The sequence below is a fragment of the Oncorhynchus kisutch genome, linkage group LG3, assembly GCF_002021735.2.
Source record: "Oncorhynchus kisutch isolate 150728-3 linkage group LG3, Okis_V2, whole genome shotgun sequence".
NCBI classification, from domain to species: Eukaryota; Metazoa; Chordata; class Actinopteri; order Salmoniformes; family Salmonidae; genus Oncorhynchus; species Oncorhynchus kisutch.
In genome coordinates, this window is record NC_034176.2 from 12,259,856 (window position 1) to 12,282,650 (window position 22,795).

Consider the following 22,795-nt stretch of genomic DNA (forward strand, 5'->3'; position numbering starts at 1 on the left):
GTGCCTGGATACAGCGCTTAGCCGTGGTATATTGGCCATATACCACAAACCCCCGAGATGCCTTATTGCTATTATAAATTGGTTACCAACGTAATTATAGCAGTACAAATAAATGTTTTGTCGTGCCCGTGGTAAACGAACTGTCAGCCAATCAGCATTCAGTGCTCAAACCACCCGGTATATATTTGTCAATGTACGAGTGTATCTATCTATACCCTCTGCTTCTCTGGGTCGACATATCTGATGCCAAAGTAGTCCTTCTCCAGGAGGCTGTAATGGTTACACACATGATCCACCAGGAACTGGCCCTTGGTTTCTCTCTGTGGGGAAAAAACACAACAAACTGTTATTACAGCACACTCAATATTGGGGATATATAAAGCATTTGATACCATAATTAGGTTAGATATGCAACACTATTGGAATGATGAAAGTGTACAATGTCTTCATTTACTAGGCATTTGCACCAGTTATTTAGCGCAGGAGTAAATCAGGAAACAGTCCTACACACAAGCACACACATATGCAAACACATTTAAAACACCAACATATTCAATCACAACAAAACACTTAAATGTTCATTCCCACCCCACTAGTGTCCACACACCCTGCTGACTCCCCACTAAAGCTGTCTGTAATGGCTGTTCCGTTGGTCCTGTTGGGAGATGTTCTAGTCCCAGGTCCTGGTCAGAGATATTCTAGTCCCTGGTCCTGGTCAGAGATATTCTAGTCCCTGGTCCTGCTGGGAGATATTATAGTCCCTGGTACTGTTGGGAGATGTTCTAGTCCCTGGTCCTGTTGGGAGTTGTTATTATAGTCCCTGGTCCTGTTGGGAGATATTCCAGTCCCTGGTCCTGTTGGGAGATATTCTAGTCCCAGGTCCTGGTCAGAGATATTCTAGTCCCTGGTCAGAGATATTCTAGTCCCTGGTCCTGCTGGGAAATATTCTAGTCCCTGGTACTGTTGGGAGATGTTCTAGTCCCTGGTCCTGTTGGGAGATATTCTAGTCCCTGGTCCTGGTCAGAGATATTCTAGTCCCAGGTCCTGGTCAGAGATATTCTAGTCCCTGGTCCTGGTCAGAGATATTCTAGTCCCTGGTCCTGTTGGGAGATGTTCTAGTCCCTGGTCCTGTTCAGAGATATTCTAGTCCCTGGTCCTGGTCAGAGATATTCTAGTCCCTGGTACTGTTGGGAGATATTCTAGTCCCAGGTCCTGGTCAGAGATATTCTAGTCCCTGGTCCCGGTCAGAGATATTCTAGTCCCTGGTCCTGCTGGGAGATATTCTAGTCCCTGGTACTGTTGGGAGATGTTCTAGTCCCTGGTCCTGTTGGGAGTTATTATAGTCTCTGGTCCTGTTGGGAGATATTCCAGTCCCTGGTCCTGTTGGGAGATATTCTAGTCCCAGGTCCTGGTCAGAGATATTCTAGTCCCAGGTCCTGTTGGGAGATATTCTAGTCCCTGGTCCTGTTGGGAGATATTCTAGCCCCTGGTCCTGCTGGGAGATATTCTAGTCCCTGGTCTTGTTGGGAGATATTCTAGCCCCTGGTCCTGCTGGGAGATATTCTAGTCCCTGGTCCTGCTGGGAGATATTCTAGTCACTGGTCCTGTTGGGAGATATTCTAGTCCCTGGTCCTGGTCAGAGATATTCTAGTCCCAGGTCCTGTTGGGAGATATTCTAGTCCCTGGTCCTGTTGGGAGATATTCTAGTCCCTGGTCCTGTTGGGAGATATTCTAGTCCCAGGTCCTGTTTGGAGATATTCTAGTCCCTGGTCCTGCTGGGAGATATTCTAGTCACTGGTCCTGTTGGGAGATATTCTAGTCCCTGGTCTGTTGGGAGATATTCTAGTCCCAGGTCCTGTTGGGAGATATTCTAGTCCCAGGTCCTGTTGGGAGTTATTCTAGTCCCAGGTCCTGTTGGGAGATATTCTAGTCACTGGTCCTGTTGGGAGATATTCTAGTCCCTGGTCTGTTGGGAGATATTCTAGTCCCAGGTCCTGTTGGGAGTTATTCTAGTCCCAGGTCCTGTTGGGAGATATTCTAGTCACTGGTCCTGTTTGGAGATATTCTAGTCCCAGGTCCTGTTGGGAGATATTCTAGTCCCAGGTCCTGTTGGGAGATATTCTAGTCCCAGGTCCTGCTGGGAGATATTCTAGTCCCAGGTCCTGCTGGGAGATATTCTAGTCCCAGGTCCTGTTGGGAGATATTCTAGTCCCTGGTCCTGTTGAGAGATATTCTAGTCCCAGGTCCTGTTGGGAGATATTCTAGTCCCAGGTCCTGTTGGGAGATATTCTAGTCCCAGGTCCTGTTGGGAGATATTCTAGTCCCAGGTCCTGTTGGGAGATATTCTAGTCCCAGGTCCTGTTGGGAGATATTCTAGTCCCAGGTCCTGCTGGGAGATATTCTAGTCCCAGGTCCTGTTGGGAGATATTCTAGTCCCAGGTCCTGTTGAGAGATATTCTAGTCCCAGGTCCTGTTGGGAGATATTCTAGTCCCAGGTCCTGTTGGGAGATATTCTAGTCCCAGGTCCTGTTGGGAGATATTCTAGTCCCAGGTCCTGTTGTCAGCACATCCTAGTTGGAGACTGTCCCTAGTGGTTCTTCACTATATATATAAAACTGGGCCCTTCACTTCAACCTCTTCCCCTGGTCCTGCTGATGGAGGGGAACCTGCACTTGGCTGAGCAGCCTGATTGAATCCAGCTGGTAATCGTCCATTTGCCCTGGCTGTTATCAGTTTTTGATTTACTTAACAATGCTGTCTGCGGCCCTGAACCACAGAGCAGAGTCAGGTGCTGAAGCTGTCAGTCCCACTTGCTGTCACCTAGGCAACGCTAAGACTGCCAGTCAAACAGCGTGAAGTGGTCGCTTACAGAACCATGTATGTATGTGACTCCGGTCCCTACAGCCCATCCACTGTGATGGTCCATCTTGTTGCCATTTGTCTCTCTGGTCTCCTTGATCAGAGCAACACTGGGACTGAAACACCATGAAACATGACACATACAGTATCTGACATACACCTTTCAGAGAGAAGAGAAGAGACAGTGGCGGGAAGGATGATATAGAGAGACAGAGAGCAAGAAAGACATTCAGACACAAATACAGACAGAAAGAGAGAGACGGAGAGAGAGTGAGAGAGCAAGAGAGAGAAAGAAAGAAATAGAGAGAGAAAGAGAGAGAGATAGAGAGAAAAGAGGGGGGAGATGATATAGAGAGACAGAGAGCAAGAAAGACATTCAGACACAAATACAGACAGAGAGAGACAGAGACAGAGCGAGAGAGAGCGAGCGAGCGAAGGAAAGAGAGAAAGACAGAGCGATAACGAGAGAGAGAGAGAGAGAGAGAGAGAGAGAGAGAGAGAGAGAGAAAAGAGAAAAGAGAAAAGAGAGCAGAGTCCATTTCATGTCCAACAAGAGGTGGATGCATATTTTAAAGGGCTCAACATTAAATATTAACCTGGTCAGCCTGTCTCTACATAATCTGTCTTAATGAAGCTAAAGTGCTCTCCCCACTTTAGATACAGCCTTACGCAGCGAGACAACGTCTGAGTTGACTTCAACCAGAGCAAAGTGAACTGCAGACTGTGTATGTGTGTATCAGTGTGTTACAGTGGGTATTTGAGTATGTGTGTATCAGTGTGTTACAGTGGGTATTTGAGTATGTGTGTATCAGTGTGTTACAGTGGGTATTTGTGTATGTGTGTATCAGTGTGTTACAGTGGGTATTTGAGTATGTGTGTATCAGTGTGTTACAGTGGGTATTTGAGTATGTGTGTATCAGTGTGTTACAGTGGGTATTTGAGTATGTGTGTATCAGTGTGTTACAGTGGGTATTTGAGTATGTGTGTATCAGTGTGTTACAGTGGGTATTTGAGTATGTGTGTATCAGTGTGTTACAGTGGGTATTTGAGTATGTGTGTATCAGTGTGTTACAGTGGGTATTTGAGTATGTGTGTATCAGTGTGTTACAGTGGGTTTTTGAGTATGTGTGTATCAGTGTGTTACAGTGGGTATTTGAGTATGTGTGTATCAGTGTGTTACAGTGGGTATTTGAGTATGTGTGTATCAGTGTGTTACAGTGGGTATTTGAGTATGTGTGTATCAGTGTGTTACAGTGGGTATTTGAGTATGTGTGTATCAGTGTGTTACAGTGGGTATTTGAGTATGTGTGTATCAGTGTGTTACAGTGGGTATTTGAGTATGTGTGTATCAGTGTGTTACAGTGGGTATTTGAGTATGTGTGTATCAGTGTGTTACAGTGGGTATTTGTGTATGTGTGTATCAGTGTGTTACAGTGGGTATTTGAGTATGTGTGTATCAGTGTGTTACAGTGGGTATTTGTGTATGTGTGTATCAGTGTGTTACAGTGGGTATTTGAGTATGTGTGTATCAGTGTGTTACAGTGGGTATTTGAGTATGTGTGTATCAGTGTGTTACAGTGGGTATTTGAGTATGTGTGTATCAGTGTGTTACAGTGGGTATTTGAGTATGTGTGTATCAGTGTGTTACAGTGGGTTTTTGAGTATGTGTGTATCAGTGTGTTACAGTGGGTTTTTGAGTATGTGTGTATCAGTGTGTTACAGTGGGTATTTGAGTATGTGTGTATCAGTGTGTTACAGTGGGTATTTGAGTATGTGTGTATCAGTGTGTTACAGTGGGTATTTGAGTATGTGTGTATCAGTGTGTTACAGTGGGTATTTGAGTATGTGTGTATCAGTGTGTTACAGTGGGTATTTGAGTATGTACAGTGCATTCGGAAAGTATTCAAACCCCTTGACTTTCTCCTAATTTAGTTACGTTTCAGCCTTATTCTAAAATGTATTCAATAGTTTTTTTTCCCCCATCCTCAATCTACAAACAATACCCCATAATGACAAAGCAAAAACAGGTTTTTACAAATGCTAGCAAATGTATTAAAAATAAAGACTGAAATATCACATTTACTCAATACTTTGTTGAAACAACTTTGGCAGCAATTACAGCCTCAAGTCGTCTTTGGTATGACGCGACAAGCTTGTATTTGGGGAGTTTCTCTCATTCTTCTCTGCAGATCCTCTTAAGCTCTGTCAGGTTTGATGCGGAGCGTCACTGCATAGCTATTTCCAGGTCTCTCCAGAGATGTTCGATTGGGTTCAAGTCTGGGCTCTGGCTGGGCCACTCAAGGACATTCAGAGACTTGTCCTGAAGGCACTCCTGCAGTGTCTTGGCTGTGTACTTAGGGTTGTTGTCCTGTTGGAAGGTTAACCTTCACCCCAGTCTGAGGTCCTGTTCACTCTGGAGCATCCCCACAGCATGATGCTGCAACCACCATGATTCACCTTAGGGATGTTGCCAGCTTTCCTCCAGATGTGACGCTTGGCATTCAGGCCAAAGAGTTCATTCTTGGTTTCATCCAGGGTCAATGCCCTGCTCAAGGGCATGTCGACAGATCTCCCACAAGGCCAAAAGAAACGGGGACACGAACCCTCCAAGATTCCCCCACAGTTCCCCATAGCTGTCCCTCAACCATTCAAAACCCCTCCCACAGTCACACCCCCAAGAAAAGTTTTTAAAAAAGAAACGAATAAAAAATATAAAAAATCCATTCCCCAAGAACCTCCTCAATGCAATAAGAGAGAGAATAATAACAACCAAGAACCTCCTCAATGCAATAAGAGAGAGAATAATAACAACCAAGAACCTCCTCAATGCAATAAGAGAGAGAATAATAACAACCAAGAACCTCCTCAATGCAATAAGAGAGAGAATAATAACAACCAAGAACCTCCTCAATGCAATAAGAGAGAGAATAATAACAACCAAGAACCTCCTCAATGCAATAAGAGAGAGAATAATAACAACCAAGAACCTCCTCAATGCAATAAGAGAGAGAATAATAACAACCAAGAACCTCCTCAATGCAATAAGAGAGAGAATAATAACAACCAAGAACCTCCTCAATGCAATAAGAGAGAGAATAATAACAACCAAGAACCTCCTCAATGCAATAAGAGAGAGAATAATAACAACCAAGAACCTCCTCAATGCAATAAGAGAGAGAATAATAACAACCAAGAACCTCCTCAATGCAATAAGAGAGAGAATAATAACAACCAAGAACCTCCTCAATGCAATAAGAGAGAGAATAATAACAACCAAGAACCTCCTCAATGCAATAAGAGAGAGAATAATAACAACCAAGAACCTCCTCAATGCAATAAGAGAGAGAATAATAACAACCAAGAACCTCCTCAATGCAATAAGAGAGAGAATAATAACAACCAAGAACCTCCTCAATGCAATAAGAGAGAGAATAATAACAACCAAGAACCTCCTCAATGCAATAAGAGAGAGAATAATAACAACCAAGAACCTCCTCAATGCAATAAGAGAGAGAATAATAACAACCAAGAACCTCCTCAATGCAATAAGAGAGAGAATAATAACAACCAAGAACCTCCTCAATGCAATAAGAGAGAGAATAATAACAACCAAGAACCTCCTCAATGCAATAAGAGAGAGAATAATAACAACCAAGAAAATGAACTCATGAGAAAAAAGAAAGAGACAAAAGAAAACAGAAAACAACAATGCAAAAAAATGACAAAGGACATCAAGGACAACTGTATATGTTTGAGTGCATGTCTGGCACTATTTACATACAGTTGAAGTCGGAAGTTTACATACACTGAGAATGGAATCATTAAAACTCGTTTTTCAACCACTCCACAAATGTCTTGTTAACAAACTATAGTTTTGGCAAGTCGGTTAGGACATCTACTGTGTGCATGACACAAGTCATTTTCCCAAGAATTGTTTACAGACAGATTATTTCACTTATAATTCACTGTAATCACAATTCCAGTGGGTCAGAAGTTTACATATACTAAGTTGACTGTGCCTTTAAACAGCTTGGAAAATTCCAGAAAATTATGTCATGGCTTTAGAAGCTTCTTCAATTCTGCCAAATGGAGATGTACCTGTGGATGTATTTCAAGGCCTACCTTCAAACTCAGTGCCTCTTTGCTTGACATCATGGGAAAATCAAAAGAAATCAGCCAAGACCTAAAAATATTATAGAGCTCCACATGTCTGGTTCATCCTAGGGAGCAATTTCCAAATGCCGGAAGGTAAAATGTTCATCTGTACAGACAATAGTACGCAAGTATAAACACCATGGAACCACGCAGCCGTCATACCGCTCAGGAAGGAGACACGTTCTGTCTCTTAGAGATGAACGTACTTTGGTGTGAAAAGTGTAAATCAAACCCAGAACAACAGCAAAGGACCTTGTGAAGATGCTGGAGGAAACAGGTACAAAAGTATCTATATCCACAGTAAAACGGGTCCTATATCAACATAACCTGAAAGGCCGCTCAGCAAGGAAGAAGCCACTGCTCCAAAACCGCCATAAAAAAGCCGAAACGTTTGACCCAAGTTAAACAATTTAAAGGCAATGCTACCAAATACTAATTGAGTGTATGTAAACTTCTGACCCACTGGGAATGTGATGAAAGAAATAAAAGATTAAATAAATTATTCTCTCTATTATTCTACCATTTCACATTCTTAAAATAAACTGGTGATCCTAACTGACCTAAGACGGGAATTTTTACTCGGATTAAATGTATTTGGCTAAGGTGTATGTAAACTTCCGATTTCAACTGTATGTGTGTCCGTGTATGTGTGTATTTGAATGAGAGTGTGTGTATATGCATGTGTACAAACACCTGCACAGCGTCAGCCTCAGGCAAACCAGCATTAGCTGTAAAAACACTGCCCCTCGGTGTCATTCAAACTTACTATTTATTATGTTCTATTTTGACTTTAAAAAAAAAACTTTATCTTTGACCATCATTCTATCTCCCACCCAGCAACTCCACTCCCATTTGTCTCCAATTCTACATCCCAACCCTCAGCTTCCCTCAGCCCACCGATCTCTGCTGACCACCCTCTTCATATTCCTACGCAACATACACTAATGTTCAAAAGTTTGGGGCCACTTAGAAATGTCCTTGTTTTTGAAAGAAAAGCACATTTTTTGTCCATTAAAATAACATCAAATTGATTAGAAATACAGTGTAGACATTGTTAATGTTGTAAATGACTATTGCAGCTGGAAACTGCTGATTTTTTATGGAATATCTACATCACTCCTGTGTTCCAATGGCACGTTGTGTTAGCTAATCTAAGTTTATAATTTTAAAAGGCTAATTGATCATTAGAAAACCCTTTTTCAATTTTGTTAGCACAGCTGAAAACTGTTGTCTGATTAAAGAAGCAATTAAACTGGCCTTCTTTTGACTAGTTGAGTATCTGGAGCATCAGCATTTGTGGGTTCGATTACAGGCTCAAAATGGCCAGAAACAAAGAACTTTCTTCTGAAACTCGTCAGTCTATTCTTGTTCTGAGAAATGAAGGCTATTCCATGCAAGAAATTGCCAAGAAACTGAAGATCTCATACAAAGCTGTGTACTACTCCTTCACAGAACAGTGCAAACTGGCTTTAACCAGAATAGAAAGAGGAGTGGGAGGCCCCGGTGCACAACTGAGCAAGAGGACAAGTACATTAGTGTCTAGTTTGAGAAACAGACGCCTCACAAGTCCTCAACTGGCAGCTTCATACATATCTTAGACTGGCCAATAAAAATAAAAGATTCAGATGGGAAAAAGAACAACAGACACTGGACAGAGGAACTCTGCCTAGAAGGCCAGCATCCCGGAGTCGCCTCTTCACTGTTGACACTGAGACTGGTGTTTTGCGGATACTATTTAATGAAGCTGACAGTAGCAAGAAAAAGTATGTGAACCCTTTGGAATTACAGTGCCTTGCAAAAGTTTTCATCCCCCTTGGCATTTTTCCTATTTTGTTGCACTACAAACCTGTAATTTAAATGGATTTTATTTTGTATTTCATGTAATGGACATACACGAAATAGTCCAAATTGGTGAAGTGAAATGAAAAAAATTACTTAAACTTAAAACTTTAAAAATACAAATGGAAAAGTGGTGTGTTTATGTATTCACCCCCTTTGCTATGAAGCCCCTAAATAAGATCTGGTGCAACCAATTACCTACAGAAGTCACATAATTAGTTAAATAAAGCCCACCTGTGTGCAATCTAAGTGTCACATGATCTGTCACATGATCTCAGTATATATACACCTGTTCTGAAAGGCCCCATAGTCTGCAACAGCACAAAGTAAGGGGCATCACCAAGCAAGCGGCACAATGAAGACCAAGGAGCTCTCCAAACAGGTCAGGGATAAAGCTGTGGAGAAATACAGATCAGAGTTGGGTTATAAAAAAATGTCAGACACTTTGAACATCCCACGGAGCACCATTAAATCCATTATTAAATAATGGAAAGAATATGGCACCACAACAAACCTGTCAAGAGAGGGCAACCCACCAAGACTCACGGACCAGGCAAGGAGGGCATTAATCAGAAAGAGACCAAAGATAACCCTGAAGGAGCTGCAAAGCTCCACAGCGAAGATTGGAGTATCTGTCCGTAGGACCACGTTAAGCCGTATACTCCACAGAGCTCGGCTTTACAGAAGAGTGGCCAGAATTTTTTTGGGGTGTTCGCCAAAAGGCATGTGTCTTATTTCTTGATTGTTTCACGACAAAAAATATCTTGCATCTGCAAAGTGGTAGGCATGTTGTGTAAATCAAATGATACAACCCCCCCCAAAGAAAAATCTATTTGAATTCCCGGTTGTAAGGCAACAAAATAGGAATAATGTCAAGGGGGTGAATACTTTCGCAAGCCACTGTACCTGGATTTCTGCATAAATTGGTCATCAAATTTGATCTGATCTTCATCACAACAATAGACAAACAGTGTGCTTTAACAAATAACACACAAATTATTGTATTTTTGTTGTCTATATTGAGTACATAATTTAAACATTCACAGTGTAGGTTAACCCCTAGGCTAATGACTTTTCCAAAAGCTAATTAGAGTCAGTAGTCAGCTAACCTGGAGTCCAATTAATGAGACAAGATTGGTAATGTTGGTTAGAGCTGCCTTGCCCTATAAAAAAACTCACAAAATTAGTGTTTGCTATTCACAAGAAGCATTACCTGATGTGAACCATGCCTCAAAACAAAAGAGATCTCAGAAGACCTAAGATTAAGAATTGTTGACTTGCATAAAGCTGGAAAGGGTTACAAAAGTATCTCTAAAACCCTTGATGTCCATCAGTCCACGGTAAGCAAAATTGGCTATAAATGGAGAAAGTTCAGCATTGTTGCTTCTCTCCCTACGAGTGGTCGTCCTGCAAAGATGACTGCAAGAGCACAGCATAGAATGCTCAATGAGGTTAAGAAGAATCCTAGAGTGTCAGCTAAAGACTTACAGAAATCTCTGGAACATGCTAACATCTCTGTTGACCAGTCTATGATACGTAAAACACTAAACAAGCATGGTGTTCATGGGAGGACACCACGGAAGAAGTGGTGTCCAAAAAAACATTTCTGCACGTCTGAAGTTTGCAAAAGTGCACCTGGATGTTCCACAGCGTTACTGGCAAAATATTCTGTGGACAGATTAAACTACAGTTGAGTTGTTTGGAAGGAACACAAAACTATGTGTAGAGAAAAAAAAGGCACAGCACACCAACATCAAAACCTCATCCCAACTGTAAAGTGTGGTGGAGGGAACATCATGGTTTGGGGCTGCTTTACTGCCTCAGGGCCTGGACAGCTTGCTATCATCAACGGAAAAATGAATTCCCAAGTTATCAAGACATTTTGCAGGAGAATGTTCAGCTATCTGTCTGCTAATTGAAGCTCAACAGAAGTTGGGTGATGCAACAGGAAAACGACCCAAAATACAGAAGTAAATTAACAGAATGCCTTCAACAGAAGAAAATACGCATTCTGGAGTGGCCCTGTCAGATTCCTGAGCTCAAACAGATTGAAATGCTGTGGCATGACCTCAAGAGAGCAGTTCACACCAGAGGAATGGGCCAAAATTCTTCCTGACTGTTGTGCAGGTCTGATCCGCAACTACAGAAAACATTTGGTTGAGGTTATGGCTGACAGAAGGGTCAACCAGTTATTAAATCCAAGGGTTCACATACTTTTCCCACCCTGCACTGTGAATGTTTCCACAGTGTGTTCAATAAAGACATGAAAACGTATAATTGTGTGTTATTAGTTTTAGCAGACTATGTTTGTCTATTGTTGTGACCTAGATGAATATCAGATCAACTTTTATGACCAATTTATGCAGAAATCCAGGTATTTCCAAAGGGTCCACATACTTTTTCTTGCCACTGTAGATCTTCAATGAGACATTGCAGGGATCTGGCTTCTGGACTTAATATAAAACTTCAGTCATCGGCATACATGGACAAGCCTTGGATTTCTAATCCTCTAATGTTATTGGATCTGATTTTAATAGCTCGCATTTCAATGGCCATAACGAATTGAAATGGTGACAGCGGACACACTTGTTTAATTCAAAACCCTCTGAGACTTAGCCGTTATTGACTATTTTACACCTGTGGTTGCTAAACGTTACTTTTACCCATTTCATAAGAGAATCAATACCTGGCAAAACCCTTTTAATTCGGAATGCTATGCATTTCGCTAGTATTTTTACATCACAACATTGAAGTGTAAGGGGCCTCCAGTTTTTTAGACTGATTCTTTATATTTGCCATCTGGGTCTTGTTTCAATAGAGAAATCAGACCTTCCTGCTGAGTACCTGGCAGACTACCATTTCTAGAGTAGTTAAAACAATATAACACTGAAGCTTTTAATATATCAAGAAAGACTTGATATACTGTACCTCTACCGGTATGCCATCAAGCCCCAGGGTTTTTCAAGACTGAAAGGATTTAATAGCCTCAAAGTTATTCCTCTGTAATTTGGCCTTCGCACTGATCTTTCTGTACATTTGTTAATTTAAATTTTTTTGTATTTGGAAAGAATTCCTTACCGTAATCTTCATTCCGTGGGAGAGAATGAGACCGAAAAGAACATCTGCTTAAAATATTTAGCTTCCTCTTAAAATATAATTCGGAGAATCATAGATGACTCCGTCTTCAGTAACGAGTTTCTGCAAATTCTTTTTATTAGCGTTCCTGTGTTGGAGATTCAGGAAGAATTTTGTGCATTTTTCTCCATATTCCATCCAGTTTGCTTTATTGTTGTAATAGATTATATTAGACCATTCTTGAATAAGTTCTTTTTGTTTTTCCTCTAACTAATTTTGCATCTCTGTAGTGTCGTTTTTATTGCTATCTACCTGTACTATTAGTTCATGGATTTCCCTTGTTAGACTTGTCTCTTAGCCAGAAACTGCTTTTTTATTTGATTTTATTATTGATGAATATTGAATTGAATGACCACTGAAGGTACATTTAAAAGGTATCCCAAACAATAAGTGGATTTTCTGTCCCTATATTATACTGAAATTCAGTTATAAATTTAGTCTTACTTAAAAATAAGTTGTCCTCCAGTAAACTTTGATTACATTTCCAATATCCCCGTCCACGTGGAAATTCTATAAGAGTTATGTGAAGGCCAATTAGATGATGATCCGATTGCATTCTGTCTCCTATTAACTTTAACCTTTGATGCAAGAGAGAAAGAGACAAGAAAGTAGTCAAGATGACTATCTTGATTTAAGTCTCCATGTACAGTATATCTCACTAGGTTGGGATTTTTTAGTCTCCAAATATCCATTATTTCTAATGTGTCCATAGTATTTGTGATTTCCTTAATGGCACGGTGTTGATTGTTTGTAGAGTGCTTTCCTTTACGGTCCATTGAGGTACTTAACACTGTGTTATAGTCCCCTACCATAATGATTTGATCATTTGTTGCCTGTAAATTCAATAAATTGGTATAAATATTTTCAAAGAAGTATGGATCATCCTGATTTGGACCATATAGATTAATGAGCCAAATCTCTTTTTTGTCCACTTTCATATTCAAAAAGCTCCACCTTCCTTGCGAATCATTCCTAACTATTTGCACATTCAGATCAACATGTTTGTTAATTAATATCATTGTAGTTGGCCACCAGGTTTGCACACATCTCAGGATGGATCTTTGCAGATCTTCTCCAAGTCATTAAAGTTTTTCGAGGCTGACGTTTGGCAACTCAAACCTTCAGCTCCCTCCACAGAAGTTCTATGGGATTAAGGTCTGGAGACTGGCTAGGCCACTCCAGGACCTTAATGTGCTTCTTCTTGAGCCACTCCTTTGTTGCCTTGGCCATGTGTTTTGGGTCATTGTCATGCTGGAATGCCCATTTTCAATGCCCTGACTGAGGGAAGGAGGTTCTCACCCAAGATTTGACAGTACATGGCCCCGTCCATCGTCCCTTTGATGCGGTGAAGTTGTCCTGTCCTCTTAGCAGAAAAACACCCCCGAAGCATAATGTTTCCACCTCCATGTTTGACGGTGGGGATGGTGTTCTTGAGGTCATAGGCAGCATTCCTCCTCCTCCAAAGACTGCGAGTTGAGTTGATGCCAAAGAGCTCCATTTTGGTCTCATCTGACCACAACACTTTCACCCAGTTGTCCTCTGAATCATTCAGATGTTCATTGGCAAACTTCAGACGGGCATGTATATGTGCTTTCTTTAGCAGGGGGACCTTGCAGGATTTCAGTCCTTCACGGCGTAGTGTGTTACCAATTGTTTTCTTGGTGACTGTGGTCCCAGCTGCCTTGAGATCATTGACAAGATCCTCCCGTGTAGTTCTGGGCTGATTCCTCACCATTCTCATGATCATTGCAACTCCACGAGGTGAGATCTTGCATGGAGCTCCAGGCTGAGGGAGATTGACAGTTCTTTTGTGTTTCTTCCATTTGCGAATGATCGAACCAACTGTTGTCACCTTCTCACCAAGCTGCTTGGCGATGGTCTTATAGCCCATTCCAGCCTTGTGTAGGTCTACAATCTTGTCCCTGACATCCTTGGAGAGCTCTTTGGTCTTGGCCATGGTGGAGAGTTTGGAATCTGATTGATTGCTTCTGTGGACAGGTGTCTTTTATACAGGTAACAAACTGAGATTAGGAGCACTCCCTTTAAGAGTGTGCTCCTAATCTCAGTTCATTACCTGTATAAAAGACACCTGGGAGCCAGAGAAGGGCTCATACTTATTTCCCTCATTAAAATGCAAATTAATTTAACATTTTTGACATGTTTTTCTGGAATTATTTTGTTGTTATTCTGTCTCTCACTGTTCAAATAAACCTACCATTAAAATTATAGACTTATCATTTCTTTGTCAGTGGGCAAACGTACAAAATCAGCAGGGGATCAAATACTTTCCCTCACTGTATGTGTTTTATTCCCTTGACTGTTTGCCTGTGAGTCAATGCCACAGATGTTAGAACATTGAGACAAGATATTATGTGTGTAGTAAATCTGAGTAGGTTGATGTGTATGATATTGGATGTGATATAGTGAGAGGGTGTACGATGTCTGTATAAGAGTAAGACTATAATGTGTGATGTCCAAATATATAATAACCCAGCCAATTTGCATGGTTGAGTGTCTGTGTGTAATATGTAGTGTGTATAGCCTTAATATTCATGATGATAATTGTAATCCATATCGTTGCATCATAATTACCTTTAACATCATTGAAAAACCATCCCTGCATTTCCATAGCAATTGACATTTCACATGATCATGAAAGAGACCTTGCATTACTATTAAGACGGCTTCACGACAGAACAAATGTATCCCATACAATATGTTATTATCCCCTATGTCCCTGTTCTGACAAATTCCCCTTGATTGTTGTAAACATAGAAAAGACATGGAAAAGACAAACAAGAAACATATTAAATTATAGAACAGTTGTCAACAACAGAGAGAGGTGAGAGAGGGGGAGAAGAGAAAGAGAGCGAGATCAAGTGAGTATGTGTATGTGTGAACATGTAATTGAGTACGTGTGTTTATATCCACTTCATAGTGTTCAGCTATTTTTACAGTTTCCATACTTTCTTTTTTTTCGTAACCTGAAGACCCTGTAGAACTTAGTACAGCCATGGTGTTATGGAGCTGTCTCGGTATAGCTGTGCATCTGTTAAGAGTTTGTCTCCCTCTGTTGTCTTTGTACAGGATACAGTCTCTTCCGACTTTCATTTTTCTCCCCTGAAAATTGGCCATTGAGACCGAATTTGGTCCCTTTAAGCTCCCTCCCTCTTCTTTGATCATATCCTCTTGTTGGTAGTGTTCAACATTTTGCAATGATTGATAGGGGACCCTTGGTCTGTTGCTCTGAGCTCCAAGTCTGTGTACACGGTGGAAAGACACTTTGTTTACAGTCTCTGCAGGAAGTGTCAAGGCAGATTGCATGAGTTCTCTGATCGTGCCCTCTGGATTATTGGAGGGAATCAGGAATCCCCGGAAAATATTCGATTTTCATGCATGCTACGACTTTGTATGTCTAGCAGCGACTCCTTCATCACCCTGTTTTCCCTGAGTAGACAATCCATTTTAGAATCGTGGATTTTTACCTTGGCTGTGAGTGCCTTGTTCTCTCCTTGGAGCGTGAGAATTTCACTCTAGCTAAACTCCAGACTCCCCCTCAGCCCTGCTACCTCCTCACACAACTTTTCCAGTCTGCATGGATTCCAGCCAGAGCACTAGCCTCTACTTCAACGGTAAGTAAATCTTCCGTGTCTGTAGATGAATCTGTTCTTTTTTTTGTCCGGTTAGAGTTATTTTTTGAGGTAGTCGGATCTTTCCACGATGGAGTATGTTGTTCCTCCATGGTGTAAAGCTGTTGGTACTCGTTGTTTTTAACAATGTGTCTTTCCCACGACGACGACCGGTGTCTGTAGTACAGCCACATAGCAGTTGTTTGGTCAGCTGTGTTTCCTAGCTGTTACAGTATACAGCATACAGTGTCCAGAGAATCTTGTTTCTCATGGTCTGAGAGTCCTTTAGGTGCCTTTTGGAAAACTCCAAGAGGGCTGTCATGTGCATTTTACTGAGGAGTGGCTTCCGTCTGGCCACTCTACCATAAGGGCCTGATTGGTGGAGTGCTGCATAGATGGATGTCCTTCTGGAAGGTTCTCCCATCTCCACAGAGGAACTCTGGAGCTCTGTCAGTGACCATCAGGTTCTTGGTCAACTCCCTGACCAAGGCCCTTCTCCCTCGATTGCTCAGTTTGGCCGGGAGGCCAATTCTAGGAAGAGTCTTGTTGGTTCCGAACTTCTTCCATTTTAAGAATGATGGAGGCGCCTCCCGGGTGGCGCAGTGGTTAAGGGCGCTGTACTGCAGTGCCAGCTGTGCCATCAGAGACTCTGGGTTAGCGCTCAGGCTCTGTCGTAACCGGCCGCGACGGGGAGGTCCGTGGGGTGACGCACAATTGGCCTAGCGTCGTCCGGGTTAGGGAAGGGTTGGCCAGTGGGGATATCCTTGACTCATCGCGCATCAGCGACTCCTGTGGCGGGCCGGGCGCAGTGCGAGCTAACCAAGGTTGCCAGGTGCACAGTGTTTCCTCCAACACATTGGTGCGGCTGGCTTCCGGGTTGGATGCGCGCTGTGTTAAGAAGCAGTGCGGCTTGGTTGGGTTGTGTATCGGAGGACGCATGACTTTCAACCTTCGTCTCTCCCGAGTCCGTACGGGAGTTGTAGCGATGAGACAAGATAGTAGCTACTAAGCTGTTGGTACTCGTCGATTTCCCTCAGGGTAAAATTCAAAAAAATGAAAAAGAATGATTGAGGCCACTGTGTTCTTGGGGACCTTCAATGCTGCAGAAATGTTTTGGTACCCTTCCCCAGATCTGTGCCTCGACACAATCCTGTCTCGGGAGTCTACAGACAATTCCTTCGTCCTCATGGCTTGGTTTTTGCTCTGACATGCACTTTCAACTGTGGGACCTTATATAGACAGGTGTGTGCCTTTCCAAATCATGTCCAATTAATTGAATTTACCACAGGTAGACTCCAATCAAGTTGTAGAAACATCTCAAGGATGATCAATGGAAACAGGATGCACTTGAGCTCAATTTCATATCTCATAGGTCTGAATACTGAATACTTAAATAAGCTATTTCTGTTTTTAAATTTAAACACATTTGCAAAAATGTATAAACTTTTTCACATTGTAATTATGAGGTATTGTGTGTAGATTGATGAGGGAAAAAATGCATTTAATCCATTTTAGAATAAGGCTGTAACATAACAAAATGTGGAAAAAGTCAAGAGGTCTGAATACTTTCTGAATGTACTGTATGTGTGTATCGATGTGGTCTTTCAGTGTGTATGAGCACTTCTCTAAGCTGTGACACCTTTGGTACAAACCAGCCTCCCACTCCAGACTGCAGTGAGGTGTCGGCTTAGAAATACAAACAAAACCCCACATGCTCATTATTGGTACTCACACATTAATCTCTAGTGGTTAGACTACGTTCTTTTGTCTTCTACTGCTCCTCAAGCAAGGGGGGAGGCAGATGTCATCACAAAGTCACCATCAAACCAACTCCTTGAAGTTTGCAGTTGTGTCTAAAACACACTTTAGTCCCCCCCCCCCACAATACTTGGGATATCGCATTACAACAGAAAAAGTTCCAAAATCACTGGAGGACGTCTGTGCCCCAGTTAGGGGGGCTGGTTGGTAATTAATATGCATGCCAGCTTAATTATAACTGGTCCTTATCTCAGCTAACCAAATTTAATTCACTACAAGCCATCCCTAATTGGCTGCATGAAAGCACTGCGACAAGAAACCTGTTTAATGCTTCAGATCCAGACACATGAGACAATCCTATCTGCACACACAGCAGAGGGCGATGAGAGGGGAGGAGAGAGAGGTAGGGGGCGAGAGAGGAAGAGTGTACATTTTAGGTTGAGCGGGTACAAAAATCGGTATCCTGAAAACGGACATGGTGACTGAGCTGAAGGGTGTAATCATGAGGGACAGTGTGTGTGTTTTTTGTTTACCAGCCTAACCCTAACATTTTTACAAAAGGAAAAAAAGAAGAGAGATAAATCCTTCGTCTCTCTGTGTCGTCTCTCTGTGTCGTCTCTCTCATATATTTCCTTCAATTCGCAAGAGGATGACTGTATCTCACCGGAGAAAGCATCCAAGCAAACAAAACAGCACCCTCTGTCTCAGTATGTGTAGAGAGAACAGTCTATGATTTGGGTGACTGGAGTCTTTGACAATTTTTTGGGCCTGCCTTTGACATCGCCTAGTATATAGGTCCTGGATTGTAGGAAGCTTGGCCCCAGTGAAGTACTGGGCCGTACGCACCACACTCTGTATTGCCTTACGGTTAGATGCCGAGCAGTTGCCATACCAGGCAGTGATGCTCTCGATGGTGCAGCTGTAGAACTTTTTGAGTATCTGATTAACTAACTAACTAAACAATCACAGTAATACATAACAAACATTCCCAAATGGTACTCTGAAGTACCCATTCTAACAACCACGAAAGACTTTGATCTTTGGGGAAAAACAACCAGAAAGAAAGACTCTGATGAACTCTCCAGCAGACAGACCGGATTCCAACAGGGAACACAACAATGACATACGGGCGTAAATATAAATAGCAATATATTTTAGAATGAGGCATGTTCATGGGCAAAGGATTAGCATTTCAATTAATATAATTATAGACTGTGTGTAATGAATCCATGTTGTCTTTCCCGCTCTTTCTCAGTCCACACCCCCTTCACGTTGTCTACCAAGCCGTCATATCGGCTTAGCCCACTAGGGACTTTTCCATCATTATTAGTAACCAATATCTTCTGTTTGTTTGTTACGTATTTCTGTGATTGTTTAGTTAATTAGTAAATAAATAATTAAACCAATTTGTATATTGCTGATTCATAATTTATGCTAGGTTTCGTGCAGACACCAAGAATTGTACGAAGTTCAGATGAGATTGATAGGTGACAATTTAATAATTGACTGCTATTGATATAAAAGATCTTCAGATCTTTAAGAGAACCTCTCTATATAAATTAATACTTATGTGGTGCCCCAGATTGTTAATGGTTTAATTGTTGCATGGTTTAATTCAATCACATAATCAATTAAACGTTAGGTAATCTATTTGATAAACTAGCAGGTCATATAATTTTGTCACATTTAAGGTTGGTAAAGACACGACATATGGTGCCCCGTATGAGGCATCTGAAACAGGATGAGGCATTTATTTTGAATCAAGTATATTTATTAATTGTGCAAACAGATTACTGTACAAACAGACTGCGTTAGATACGAATAGAGCCGTGTGGTGTGTGTGTTGCTCATAGTTGTCCCGGTGTCGTGTATCAGATGACGTCAGAGTGTCTTATGAGTTGTTAAATTCCAGATTTAGTCCATTTGGCCAAACTGTACAAATTCTGTCGGTCAATATTAATTTCTAGAGCAAGGGCATAGATCCAGTAACGTTAGAAATTTGAATATAAATCTGTTTGGTGACCGAGCCGAAGTGTTATCTGTCTGCCTATCACGCTGATCCAGCGTGGGTAGGCCACAGGCGTATCTGTTTTTATGTACCGCGTGTGTTGGTAATATAATGCTAGCAAAGAGTATGCTGAATGGGTTAATGTGAGATGTCACTAGTAAACCCCCTTTCCATGTTGTATGTAATCCTTTGTGCTGTGGGAACAGTATAAGAATAGCTAGCTGGCACAAGATGCTACAGCTAACGAAGGAATAGCAGCCATTTTTTTTCTGTGTCACTGCTAAACTCTTCTGTCTTGGGCGTCGGAAGATTCCCGCCATTGTACTTCCGTTCGACTTCAGCTTTGTGCGAACAATGACCCCTGGTGGTGAAGAATCGCCAGTACATTTCTTTAAAAAGAATTAGTTAGGTGACACCCAAAAGTGGATCACGTTTAACAAGTGGTTACTTGTGATATCCAGCCAATCGCAATTGATTTGATATCGATGTCTCATTCAATTGAACTAATAATTAAAATTGCCAGATTTACCTTTACAGGTGGATCTTTGAAATAATATCCAAATTGAGACTATTTAAACTTTTCCAATATTAACCTAGATGAACCAACTTCTCAGGTTAAAGTTTAATTCCCAAATAGCCTGTACAGGTTTGATTTATCATCAATGTTGATTAAGTCAGTAAAATGTGCTTTTGCAAAGCCCATTCAGGACTACCCAGTACAAAATGAAGTCCCGACATTCCGCGGGAATCCCATGTGGCTTCGTCCTTAGGGAGAAGTGAACCTAGTGGTGAATGTACCATAACATTTGCTCTATTGGACACACTTGATAATCTAGACAATTTCAATTAATTGGATATCATCGTCACATTCAATTAAATAAGTTAAATTGTCTAACATAAATTTTCAGGTTCTTCCAATTAAACTCAACAATATTAACTTAGATGGACCAACTTCTCAGGTTAATTAATTTAAATTCCCAGATATCCTCTCCAGTTATGATTCATTTATTATTATTTTGCAAATTCATTCGCGTCCAACTCCCACACTACCAGTACAGTACTGATGGCTCATTAACACCTATAAATAGATTAAAATTGTTGTTGCAGCTTCCAACGTATTCCAAAACCAAACTTTGGAAAAATAGGAACATTTATTTTTATTTGTTTATAAATGTTCTAATAATGTGCAAGCTACTAGAGGGAGTGGTTCCCTTTAGTGAAATCTCACCCATAAAAGGATTGATCTCTGACCTCCGCAGCGATACCAACCCTAACTATGCCATTAGCGGGAAAACAGTAGAAATCTCGACAAACGCTCTTCAAAATCAACCATCGGGTGCAGGCCTTGTAAAGGTTTACTTCAGTTTGGCCCTGATGTCTTGCCATCCAAGATTGGCATCGATCCAATACTGCAGTGCACAGCTGAAGCACGAGCAGGACACGGTAGACATAAAGGGACAGGTGGAGAGAACAGGGAAACTGATGACAAATGCAGAAAAGGGAAAAATTCTCTATGGAAAACAGAACAATTAAATGTAATTGCAAAAACTTATGACGAAGAATGAGCAAAAACTCTTCAACAAAATCGTCTTCTAAACTAACAAAATCGCATTCTAACAGGAACTCGATTTATTTAGCCAAAACCTAATACTATGATTTCCACGCCAAACTAGATAAATCTGAAGGGTTATCTACAAACAGGAGCACTCAACTTGATAACATGCATGACATTTTGTTGAACGTTACTCAAAGTAACAGTGTTCTACTCCAAATGCTGCAGACCAAAGACCATCAGTGAATGAACACAATGACTAAGTTGGATGACAGGTCAGCAGAACTCATTGAAGTCGCTGACCAAATGAATGATGAGAGAACTCAGGTGATGAAAATGGAAATATTGATTTCTAAGGGAGGAAATCTCATCACTGAATCTCTCGCTCCGTACTCAAGACCTCTATCTGCAAACAGTGATAAGTTTGAGACTGAAAGGAGCAAATGCGACACTCCCATCTACAAAATCAGTACTCTAAGCGCTCAACTGGACTCTGCAATGCAGCAGAATACCAACCTTAGGTACAGTCTGGTGGAATTCCAGAATGGTGCTACAGTGTGACTACCCAACCAAGCAACCGGAGTTCGGTACTCAAAGGAGTGAAGACGATAGAAGGTTTCAGACTTTGCCTCCCTCAAGCGTCCCTGAGTCTTCTCTTCTGAGTAATATGGTGCCTCTTTGCCAACAAAGCCAAAGCTTGGCTTCTCCTCTTGACCTTTAGGCCCTAATTTGCCCACAGGATGAAGCCATCCCTCTCCGCCCGCTTGGCATGGAACACCTTGACAAAATCTTCAAGAATTTCCCCACCTTTGACTCTGTTCCAGGTCAGCCAAACGATACTGGGATGTTCCTAGCTGACATAGAGGATGCATTAGATGGCTACCTGAACGCTATTGGTTCTGACAGGGTTTACTTTATCACATGTCTATTCGAACGTCGAATAGACGCGTGACGAGGTTCATTTGTCTACAGCAACAACACGTGCTTAACAACTACGCTAAACTTGCCATAGCGTTGAAATTAGAATTCAGTGGTTCTACGACTCGCAAACACGATAGCTCACTGGCTAACACTGTCAAACAAGCTCGGAATAAACACCCACAAGCTTGCTATCATAGGCTTCATCAGCTTACTTTGGCCTACTCACTGAAACAGGAATGGGAGAGCTGTTACCATTCAAACAAATGTTTCTGTCGAACATGTATCCCACCTTCATTACCTACTTGAGCCCTACAGCCCACATTGGCTTGCCTGTCTTACAATTCAGAGAGCTTACAAGCACAGCTTTTGAGGAATTAAAAGCTTGCAACGCTAAGAGCCCTGACCACTCGGTTTTGAAGTTTGACCAGGAGCACTCACTCCAGTTAGAGGGTGCATTGTCCGGTATTGGAGTGTTGAGAGATGACGCACAACAGTGGTTTCTACCAGAAAACCATGATTCCAATAACCACCACGGTCCAAATAACTGTAAAGTACATCGCCATCGAAACAACTACCGCTACAATGGACCTGTTCGCCAGGTTCCTGCACCCAACCCACACAAAGTGTCAGAACACAAGGGTAACAAAGGGTTAAAGGACGATCAAAACGTAGACCAATGTTGTCTAGAAGTTCCATTACGTGAAGAACTAAAGCGAGAAAGATTTGAGAAAAGGGTAAAAGATTAGTCACAAGGACTAGGTAGGGAATTACCGGACACCAGGCCCGCAGGAATTAACACCCATAGCAAGGACATTAAAATTTCTCCTATTCTCACTCGAGACCCTATCCAGGGCCCACTTGAACAAGAAACAAGCCCACAGGCTTTGTCTATAGACTCTGATACAAAGGTTGCGAAGAAAAAGGTCAAAAGCTTCGTTA

At 41.7% G+C, this 22,795-nt stretch overlaps 1 protein-coding gene across 1 annotated transcript in view; it reads right to left on the minus strand.

The window, feature by feature from the left end:
- The window catches only part of frmd3 (FERM domain containing 3), an 84,326-nt gene that overhangs the window by 47,702 nt on the left and 13,829 nt on the right, over nt 1-22,795 (minus strand). The window contains exon 2 of the mRNA XM_031817452.1: nt 216-320. Within this exon, the coding sequence (XP_031673312.1) occupies nt 216-320 (105 nt within the window). The remainder of the gene's footprint in view (nt 1-215; nt 321-22,795) is intronic.